The sequence below is a fragment of the Vombatus ursinus genome, unplaced genomic scaffold (assembly GCF_900497805.2).
Source record: "Vombatus ursinus unplaced genomic scaffold, bare-nosed wombat genome assembly UNPS02014863.1, whole genome shotgun sequence".
Taxonomy (NCBI): Eukaryota; Metazoa; Chordata; class Mammalia; order Diprotodontia; family Vombatidae; genus Vombatus; species Vombatus ursinus.
Genome location: NW_020954641.1, coordinates 19,723,833 through 19,735,777, shown reverse-complemented (window position 1 = coordinate 19,735,777; position 11,945 = coordinate 19,723,833). Strand labels below are relative to the sequence as shown.

Genomic DNA, 11,945 nt, shown 5'->3' with positions numbered 1-11,945 from the left:
AGAAAGAAAGAAAGAAAGAAAGAAAGAAAGAAAGAAAGAAAGAAAGAAAGAAAGAAAGAAAGGAAGAAAGAAAGGAAGAAAGGAAGGAAGGAAGGAAGGAAGGAAAGAAGGAAGGAAGGAAGGAAGGAAGACAGTGAATTTAATAAGTACTTAAAATGCTTAATAAATATAATAAAAAATATAGTGAATATCTCCCAAACTGATTTTCATGATATCTTCAGTGCTCTTGGGGCTGTTAGAAGCAATAGTTCATTCAGTTTGATTATAAAGATGGCACCATTTTTGAGACCTTGTGAATGAAATAAAAATGAGGGGAATTTAGAAAAACTAAATGTGGAAAAAAGTTACAAAATAAAAATAAACATATGATTGTTTATGCTTCCAAATAAAAATATATTCACCAAAATTTGATTCATCCTCCACCAGCTTGAAATGAAGGAATTTGTAACTAATACAAAAGCCTGATATATTATCTTTGGATCTTGAAAAAGTGGTTGACTTAAACCAGCTATTGAAATGAGCATATTCACAGTATCAAGAGCCACAATAAAATTAAAAGCACAATACTTAAGATGCTGCATAGAATGCCCAAACTGAAAACCTTTAAGAGGATGTTTATTCCAACTCCTGGTTTTCAGATGAAGAAGCTAGGGCTCAGAGGGGAAGTAACTTGACAAGGGTGACACAGCTGGTAAGTAGCAGACCCATTAGTAGAAACTGAATATTTCTCCTCCTAATTTAGTGTTTTCCCTCCATTACTACAGCTTCAATTCTTTAAATACCAGATCATTGCCTGTTTCCCAATCAAAGCGCTTAGATTGTGGGTGAAAGCCACAGAGGTGATCATAAGACTGGAAGATCTAGAAGAAGAAATGAAAAGCCCCAGGATGATTCAGTACAGAGAAGACAAGATTGAATAGTCTAGCTCCTACAAGGGTTCTTGATTGTGGGAAAATGAGAAAGTAAAATGGGAGTATGAACTTAGTTGTGACTTTAGGAAAGACATGTCCCCCTCTGTGGGCCCAAGTTCCCTCATCAGGAAAACAAGAGGCTTAAATGATCTCTAAAAAGCCTTACCTTTCTAATGTCCTGTGATCTGATCAAGATATATTGGGAAATTGGCATTTTCTGTCCTTTACTAAGGACATTAGAAGAAAAAGTTAAAATAGTAGAAATTTGGGTTGGTACTGGGATAGAATTTTATCAGAAATATAGCTGTTAATCCTTACAGCACAAGGTCATAGGCTTTAGAGTTGGAAGAGACTTTTAGACCATCTGAATCAATATATTTGTTTTACAAAGAAAGACACTGCAGCATAGAAAAGGGTATTGATCAAAGTTAAACAGGTCACAGAGTTACTCCAGATTCCAGACCCTAATAAAAGATCTTCTTGAATCTCCTTTTGTAAAAACTGGTACTCCTCTTTTAGAGGCAGATTAAGTACTATCCTGAGCTGTGTTTGAAGAATGCACCAATCAGGGGTGATGACAATTTTCAAATTCTGAAGTTGTACTTATAGTTCCAATTAAAACAAATGTGCAAATGAGTACTGGTCCTCCCTGCGGAGACCAATATAAATTAGTGAGACTCCAAGAAAAATTGTTTTAGAATTTTGTCTTCTGGTCATTTTGCAACCATGATCCACAATCACAACCTTCTGTGACTGAAACTGTGTTCATTAACCAGCAGTAAAATATGAAAATATGTATAAAGATGATGACTACAAGGATGATGATCATGATAGAACATTTTACATGTTGTGGATTAAGGTTTGCAAACCACAGTATTTACATTATTTCATTTGATACTCACAACAACCTTTTCAGGTCAGTGCTGTTATTATCACCACTTTACAGATAAGTAAACCTAGACTCAGAGTGGTTAAATGACTTATCCAATAACAGATGGCTAATAAGTGTCTGAGAAGGAATTGAACCCAAGTCTGCCTGGTTGCAAGTCCAGCATTCTATCCACTATGTCATACTGCTTTTAATCTACAATCTAGATTAATGTAATGTTGTAATATAGATCGGAAAGTTCTTGAAGTACCTCAGGATGTACATAGAGAGATACAGCTTGAAATCTGTGATCAGTTTCCCTATATTTCTCTGATTCTTAATTCTTCATCTGCAAAATGAGGATAATATAGCACCTACTTGCAGTCTTCTCAGGATCAAATGAAATAATGTATTTAAAACACATTGAAAACTTTTAAGCACTATGCATGTTAACTATTTCATTATTTTTATCATAATTAGTTTATTTTATTTGAAGGTAGAGGAAAAGAGAGAGTAGAAAGATAAAGGCAAGCATTGTGTTCTCTTTACTGTTTCTCACTGTGAGAATCTGTGGCTAATTTAAGTAGCCAAATAAAACCTTACTGTGGTGTGATGCATCAGTACACCCTACGTAGGTATGCCTCCGTCCACTCTACATTCACACTATTGTGAGATATTCATAGTTAAAGACTCCTTTGTCTAGGAGAGATCTTAGTCATATTTTCCAAATCTACTTATTTCACTGGTAAGTAAAAGGAGGAACTGAGAGATTCAGATTTGTAAAAGTCTTAATGCTATTGACAGTCTGAGACTAAAATCTAGGTCATCTCAATTCCAGGCCAGTCCTCTTTGAAGTTAACCCTATTAAACCAGTCGTGCATTTTTATATACCCCAGACTTTTTGAGGGAAAAAAAATTCTTCCTTCTTGATTTACATTATTAGTCAGTATTTAGGTTATCTATGTGCTTCTGGATAAGGTTATTGTTAAGCCAAAAAATAAATATCAAGGGAAAAGGTATTTCTAAGGCTTTACAGAAAAAAAACTAACATACTTTCAGATTCAGTTCAAAAAGAATTTATTACCTGTCTACTATGGGCAGAATACTGTGCTAGACATGGAGAAGTACGTGCCATTGCCTAATGGAACTATGATCTTAGTGATGTGGGTCCTTCTAATATAGAAGAGCACAAGCCATCTATGCCTTTATTTACTGAGACAGTTTTCCTCATGTCCTTCTGATAACAAAATTATCAGAACATGTTCACTGACTATTTTGGAGGCCTTTTTGGCATCCTCTTAATATCGGACAAGTATCAGTATAGCACATAGACTGTCCAGCAGTTATCCCCTGCACTCTCTATAAGGTATCTGTGTTCCCAGATAAAATATGAATAACTATTAAAATATTTATTGGTATCTTTCATTTTCATATAACCTGAATTTCCCATTTTATTTTCTATTATATTCCAATTATATTCAAATCCCCCCAGATAGGTGTCCCTTGTAATTGAGCACAAAAACAACAAAGCGGGCAGGAAAGGAAGTAGTTCAGATAAACTAAACAATATTGAAAGAAGTCATATATATAGGTATATATATGTATATATATACACACTGTTCCATAGTCATAGTTATACAGTTCTATGAAGCAAATGTTGCCTTCCCATGCATCTTCTTTGGGGATCAATCTCACCATTAGAATTTTGAAGTATCACATTTCAGTTTTATTATTGTTATTGTTGTTTCCTTTTACATTGTAAAATGTTGTAGTCATCGTGTATATTGTTTTCCTCATCCTACTGACTTCATTTGGCATCACTTAATATAATTATCCCTGTGCTACTCTGGATTTATCATATTCATTATTTCTTACTGCAAAATAATATTCCATTACATTCATGTACTAAACTTTATTTAGCCATTCCCCAATCAATAGGGTCTAAATTTTATTTTCCCCCATTCACACATTTCTATGATAAAGTCCTTTACCACTGCTTCTTCTGTGTTTTTGCTTATTTGCAATATGTTGTAGTTTTCTCGATCATATAATGTGATTTTAAATTGCTTTATGTATGATTTGCAAATTCTTTAAAGATTGTAGTATTCCATAATTTGCAGTCATGCAACATAATTACAAATGCTGTACAGAAAACAAGAAGGAACACTTTATTTTTTTGTGTGCATGTGTGTGTTTGTATGTGAGTTTGTGCTTTACTCCAAGCTCCAAAATGGTAAGGACCCTTATTTTTTGAGCTTCTGCTTCCTGCTGGGCCCACTGTACTCTGTAGTAAACATTCATGATAGGCCACTGAATTTTTTTCTGAGGGAATGAATAAAGACATGATCCTTGTTCTCATGAAGCTTACATTCTAGTAGATGATGAATGAATGAAATATTTAATTTAATAAAAATCCAACATCAACTGCTTATTATAGTCAAGTACTACAAAAATTGAGACATTATCTTCCTCAAAGTTCTTGCAGTCTATTAGAAAATAAAACAATATGTTTAGAGGTGACCTGGAAAGAAAGTCTCAGTGTGAGTAGTCACAGGGACAGATCAAAAGCTGATCCATAGGGCAGTTGATTAACAATCTTTTTCAGAACTTATGTTAGCATTAATTTTATTACTGGGACTAAAACAGGAGATGAAAAGCTATAGGAGAGGGGAGAGTATAAGACACCAAGATGTAATATACATGAGTAATTGTAATGTAAAAGGTGCATGAAAAGATAATATGTGTTTAAGCTTTTCTATACTTCCTTTCCTTTTTTACTGTTGTACAGCTAGAGCTTTTAGCTTTTCAAAGCAGACTTGCAGCTTCTTCTTCTTCTACTCCTCCTCCTCTTCCTCTTCCTTCTTCCTTTGGGTACTAGTAGAAACTTGGTAGGATATATACTATAAGACTGGAGATATTATCCTCATTTGACAGATGTGGAAAATGAGGCAGGATTTTGTTAAAATCCTACAGGTACTTACATAGGGAATACTACAACCTTAGTTTCAATGCATATATTATTTGAATAAAAAATTGCTCCCACTTTTTCTCAATCACTCTCCTTGACTTCATATTGTAATATCAAATATAATCTTACTTCTCATAAGTTTCCTCAGAGATAGATGTTGTATAAGAGTATTTGAATGAGTATTTTCTCTTAATTGTTGAATTAGAGAAAAGAGCATTTTCCATGCTTGGTGTATAAACGCTTAATGTCTAGGCACAGTTTTTCAGCAATCCAATTTAGGATGTGTGTGTGTGTGTGTGTGTATTTGAATTGATACAAGGAAATAACTGTGGTCTTTCTTTCATTTTTTTTTTAAAAAGATGATCCTGAAACTCCCTGCATCATCAATAATTTAGGCCAATGTCTGTGAAATGTTGCATGGGCTCCTGTTCCTTCTTCCAAGCAACTTCTGTTTGATAGGCAGTCATTTGTAAAGAGAGCATAATGTCAAATAATGGATTCTCAGATCTTTAAAAAGTGATATTCCTTTGGAGATATTTCCTAAAATGTCACATTTACAATATCAAAGGATGAAAATAGAGGCTATGCAGATTTCTAGCATTGTATGAAACATGAAATTTATCCTTGAAGTTGGTGACATTTTCTAGGCAGTGATCAAAGGAATGCTTAGGAATATGTCTGTATCTATATATCTATCTATATCTGATCTATAACTATATCTGCCTATATAAATGTGCATATATGTATCATATTGTTAACTCTCTCTCCCTGTCTCTCTCAAACTGTAAATAAGTAATGCCATGTATGGCAAAGGATAAGAATTGAGGAACGTAATTTTCTGCATTTTTATTCAAAGCTGTGCCATTTTTATCAACTCAAAGCATCATGGCTCTTTTTGCTTTTACAAGAGCAGTGAGTAGATATTTCCTATGTAATGTGTCAATCAGGCAAAAATTAGAAAATTCATTAGAATCAAATAATATTAGTTAGTGCTGGAAAGAATCTTATAGATTATCTAGCCAAAATCTCTTACACAAATATGGGAACTGAGCTCAGAGAGGTTAAATAGGTTGTCTGTGGTGACATAGTGACAAAGCCAGGACTAGAACCCTTTCTCCTTATTGTCAGGCCAATATCTATCTTAGTTTGATTTACACTTCTAAAAAATGCTAACATTCATTGAAGCCTCTTCTCCCCCAAGTAGTAATAAATGAATGGGATTAAATTAAAAAATTTCAAATATGTTTAAATTCCCTGAGTTTAAATTTCACACCAGATATCCAAAGTGAAGCAGACATTCCTTTGGCCTAACAGTTTCTTTGTAAAGTGTTGCTTAATTAAACAATTAGCTTTTAAGCACTGAAGCAAATACAGAGAACTGAAGAATAATAACTAAAAAAAAAACTTTCCTGTAGTTTGTTCTTTAGGAGCATCATGTGTTTCTATTTCTACTGTTTTGGTAGAATATAAGCTTCTTGAGGGCAGGGACCATCTTCTTTTTGTTTTTGTACCCTAGCACCTATGACAGTGGATGACACATGGTAAGTGATTTATAAATGCTTATTTACTTAAACTTCCTTTCTTCCACGCAGAAAGATGACTATATTCTAGGGGACTAAATTAAATTTTGGGAACATGAAATTGAAAATTGTATTTTAAAAAAAGCAGTCTATACTAAAATGCAAACCAGTTGATTTGTCTATTGATAAGAGCTATAGAATCATAAATTTTAGACCTTGAATGGAATCTTAGTGATCATATATCACATATACCTCTCCACCCCACTCCCCAGTCCCATATGGTATAGTGGATAGAACACTAAATTTGTAATCATAGAATCTAGGTTTGAATCTTGGTTCAGTTATTTTTAACCTTGTGACTTTGGGCAAATACGTTAATCTTTCTATGATTCAGTTCCCTCATCGATAAACAAGGGAGTTGTGTTAAGCAATCTACAAGCTCCCTATCAGCTCTAAATCCAGGTAGATGATAGAATATGTTGAAAAACTCAAAAGCATTTGGCCTAGAATTGAATCATGCTATATGAGAGAATTTAATGCTTTGATTAGATCAACTATCTTGATGTCTCGGCATTAGAAATTTTGTTTTGTCCCATAAAGAGGTTTTCTTTCAAGGTGAACAAGATTTTTCGTAGTGTGCTAATACTATCGGCATCTGTTGTTTGGTGAATCTCAGAAGAAAAAAAAAAATCTCTAGGGCAAGCCATATCTTATCATTTCCTTTTTATTGGTTTCCAGGGGAATATGTTGTCATGACCACCCATTTCCACTTGAAGAGAAAGATTGGTTACTTTGTTATTCAAACATACTTACCCTGTATAATGACGGTTATCCTCTCCCAAGTTTCTTTTTGGCTCAACAGAGAGTCAGTCCCAGCAAGAACTGTGTTTGGTAAGTGCAAGATAAATATCTAAATCTCATTCATATGTACCAAGAGAAAGAGTGAAAAAAGTAATGTTGTTACCTTGGTATCAAAAGTATATGCACGCCTTTAATAATAAAGAAAAAGACTATGCAAAAATATAGGAATTTGACAACAAAGAAAGATAAACAATATTTGTTCACATCACCCAAGCAGCATTTACTTTTGAAAATAATCACCTCAAGTTTCAGTTAAATAATAAGGTCCTCTTATAGAGGTAAATCATAATTCTAATAATAAAATGATTTTAATGTGTCATATATAAACATATTTAGAGGAAAATTATGCAAAATAACATCTCTATAGCCGTACAAAGAAATATAATTATTACTAGGTATTTTTAAACATAAAAAAATTTTTCCACATTATGATATTATGATAAAAAAACCTCAAAAATTAACACTCATAAACACTATTGAATTTTACTTTGCAGTCAATTTTCAAAACATTTTCATCAGGAATTCTTCCACTTTGGACAAAAGTAGCTGGGCTTAGAAAAGTGGTGCAGAAAATAGTGTGACAGGAGGAACTGGTAGCGCAGAGGACAGCCCTGTGCGTACTGCAGGTACAGTTGGACCAGGAAGGATAACAACCTGACTCCCAGAATGTTCACCCTATACCTCTATAATGGGTTATGAGAAAATTATTTGGATAGAGGAACAATGATGATGAGACCCTAGCTATGTTAACCCTGGGACAGGTTAAAGTATAGGATAGCATTATACAGTGGACAATGAGATTCAGTTTCCATGTAGAAGAAGTAATTCCCAAGGTAAAAATGTACCCTCCTAGGTTGGCATACTGGGCATAATCCCTAGATATCCTGGTGTAGTTACAGTTCTGAAATGGACATAACTTAAATCATTTGGTATTCACAATAACTCTCTGAAGATAAAAGGTTAGGGATTATGAGATTCACTTTATACATGAGGAAAGGAAAGTAGAACATAGCTAAGTGAAGTGATATGCCCAAGGTCACATAAATAATAAGCAGTGGAGTGTAAGTCTTTGCATCCTAAAATTAGAACTGGAAGATCATTTTTCAGATGAAGAAACTGAGATCAGAAGTGACTGGTCCAAGGGCACTCAGATAACATTTGATAGTCCAGTGATTTGAATCCATGTATTCATCTTGAATAATGGCCTTAGTACAAATCTAAATGGAAACATAAGATTGCCCCAGATCCCACAATTATAAACAAAAGCCAAAACATTCAATTTTAAATATTCATATTCATATACTATGGGAGTTGGATGCATATTAAAATATGTTCTGATCTCTTCTCCTATATCATGAATTCTAAGCAAGAGAAAATCCTTTTAAGGATCCTATCTACTTTAGTGTCCAGTTTCTTGTCATTATGGAGAATCAGGTCCCTAATAATAATCATAACCACAGTGCCCAAAGTAATACAAGTGAAGTAAAAAAGACCTGTGTCTAAATTCAATTTCACACTTATTAGTTATGTGACCCTCAGCAAGTCACTTAACTTCTGTCTCCTTCAGTAATCTCCTTCAGTATCTCCTCATCTGTAAAAGGGAATATTAGTAGTATCTACCTCCAAGGGCTGTAGTAAAGACAAAATATTTGCAAAATGCTTTGCAAACTTTAAAGTGATCTAAAAATGCTAGATGCTATTACTGTTATCTCTAAAAATGGTGGATGCTATTATTGTTACCTTATGTGGCTGTTCAAGCATTTTCTTTCAACCCACATTCTTTGTTACCTTCTGTTATGTAACTAAAACATTAGCTGCTTATCAGAGTTGAAAACAAACCCCTAAAAGATGTATTGAATCAGGATATTTTGCTCATTAATGATTTCAAAGCCATAACACCAAACACATTTTGTGTGTGTGTGTGTGTGTGTGTGTGTGTGTGTGTGAGTGTGTGTGTGTATGTGTGTTTTAAGAGTGAAATTGTAAAGGCAAGTTTGAGGAAAAAAATCACTTGTGAAGGTGTTGTTTCCTCCTCTCTGGAGAGAAGTCCCTTCAGCTTTTCAGTGTTTTACAAGTAGCAAGCCTTGGTCATAATGCTTTCCAAAGGCTTTTTTTTCCTGACTGATACATGCCCTTTTGATGAATATAACTACATAGCAAACCCAGCTGTAGTCAAGATTTTCTGAACACCAAGATGGATTATTTTCAAATGTTTTGCCTTCAACAAAATCCCAAATACAAATTTTTTCTGAGACCTTTATGCCTTTAACATTTACTTAGCAAATATGTTTCTGATCTTTTTACTTTGAACTCAGTATGTTATTTTAAAGTATGCCCTGCCTGAAGGGTTATGGACTATGCAAAAACTCCTTAAATTTTGCATCTATTGCATATATAAATTATTAATTTAAACTTGATCTCATAAATTAGTGAATTACTAAGTATTATAAATATGACTATAGAAATTCTAAAAAACAGCCTGTTAGTTATATCTTCTATCAACTAATGGATATATATTTAGTCAGTCAATCCACAAAAAATAAGTGCTATTACCATGTATATATACTATATATCAGATATGAAATAATCCCTAACCTCAAAGAACTTACATTATATAAGGAAAGATAAAATGAACATGTGTTTGTGTTTGTATATAAATGTCTATACATACATGCATATATATGTATATATGCATTATATATGCATACTATATATGTATGTATAGATATACACATGTATGTATGTGTATATATACATGTATATATGTATATATACAGGGTATAAACAGGGTGTGGAGGGAAGGGGAGCCACTGACACCTAGGAGGTTTAAGAACTTGGTTCATAACCATGACATCTAAGTGCATTATTTTTCAATTGCTTATCATCCTTTAAGACTAAGCACTGTGGACATAAACAACAACAGGAATTGATTACATTATATAAGTACAGTTATCATGATAGCTAGTAGAGATAACTGATTGAATGTAAATGCAAAAAAAATAGTTGGGGAAATATGGAATATATTCCATGGATTTCAGGAAAGTCTCGATGCCCAAGTTATTATTCCCTATATCTAGTATCATAAGGATCATCACTCTAAAACTATAATAAACCTTCAAGGTCTTCTGGTCCAACTCCTTCCTGTATAGATGAGGAACTAGAGGTCCAGAAAAGTTTAATGACTTACCTATGGCCACTGCTTTCCATAAGTTAATATCTGACAGCAGATACTAGTAACCAATAATTTTCTTTTTTAAACCACTGCTACTACATAGGGATCTTAGTAGTTAGTATTAGGTGGTTTTAAGTTAATGGGACATGAATAAGTTTCTATGCTTTTCTCATTAATGAGATACTTTATAGAAAGAGCTGTATGGCCTTAAAGTACTACATAAATGGAAACTATTATTATTAAATCAGTTTTTCATGTACATTTTTGAATATGGAATAAGGGTTGGTGAAGGGGGAATCAATTCCATATGTATTTTCCAAAATAGGCCATGGGGAAAGGAAAAAAGAGGAGGGTCAGAAAAGAAGAGAACCAGCTCTCATGATGTAGACTAAATGAGGAATGCATGTGTTGTAATTAAAAGTGTTTATTAAATACTTAGCACTGATTCAACTCAGAAAGTATCTATTCCTCCTTGCTATCTAGGATTTTTGAAATTAGAAAAGTAGCACATGACATGATCTGTATCCTGAAATAGCTTTCAATATTGCAGTTTTGTGGCCAATATAATGTGAGTTATAAGCAACAAAAGAAAATTTTACAACAGATTAGAAATTCCTAGAAAATCTATTCTGCTTTGCAATATTGCAAGCATGATCAATTGTAAAAGACTTAGCTACTCTGATTAAGACAATAATTCAAGACAATTCCAAAGAACCAATGATGAAAAATGCTATACTCCTCCAGAGAGAAAATTGATAAACCCTGAGTGTAGATTTTTATTTATCAAATATATTAACCAATGGTCTCAATCCACAAGTTAAAGATCATTTTCCCCTTAATGTAGGAGATTATAAAATTCTCATCCATTTAAAAAAAAAATTGTATTTTCCCAAAACACTGTAACCCCTATAAACATTTATTAGCTCATTTAAAAATAAATAAATTAATCAATTTTTAGTTTTCAACCTTCACTTTTATAAGATTTTGAGTTCTAAATTTTTCTCCCTCCCTTCTCTCCCCTTTCCCCAACATGGCAAGCAATCTGATATAGGGTATACAGCTATGATCATATTAAATATATTTCCACATTAGTCATACGGTGAAAGAAGAATCAGAACAAAAGGGAAAAACCATGAGAAAGAAAAAACAAACAAACAATAAAAATAACAAAAAAGAGAAAATAGTCACAACGCATAGTTCTTTCTCTGGATGTAGATAGCATTTTCCATCATGAGTCTTTTGGAATTGTCTTAGATCATTACATTGCTGAGTGTAGATTTAAAAATACTTTGTTTTTAGAACTTTCCTTATTTTTCTTGTTTTATGAGTGTATTCTTCTGCAATATGTCTGATATGGAAATGTTTTAGATGACTTTACATGTATAATTGATATCACATTGCTTACCTTCTTAAGAGGTGGAGGAGGGGCATGAGAGAATTTGGAACAAAATTTAAAAAATAAATATTAAAATTATTTTTTAATGTAATTGGGAAATTTTAATAAAATAAATAATTAAAAAAAAACATAACGTGCATCAAATTTTTCTGTCTGCATCTCCATAGCTTTCCACAGTGACTTTGAGGCCAGAGAATGCAAGTGATTTATCCAAAGTCAAATAGAAAGTAACACAGAGAAAGTAAACAC

At 33.1% G+C, this 11,945-nt stretch overlaps 1 protein-coding gene across 1 annotated transcript in view; it reads left to right on the top strand.

Annotated features, from left to right (window-relative positions):
* The window catches only part of GABRA1 (gamma-aminobutyric acid type A receptor alpha1 subunit), a 66,781-nt gene that overhangs the window by 50,610 nt on the left and 4,226 nt on the right, over window positions 1-11,945 (top strand). Inside the window, exon 7 of the mRNA XM_027841890.1 lies at window positions 7,006-7,158. Within this exon, the coding sequence (XP_027697691.1) occupies window positions 7,006-7,158 (153 nt within the window). The remainder of the gene's footprint in view (window positions 1-7,005; window positions 7,159-11,945) is intronic.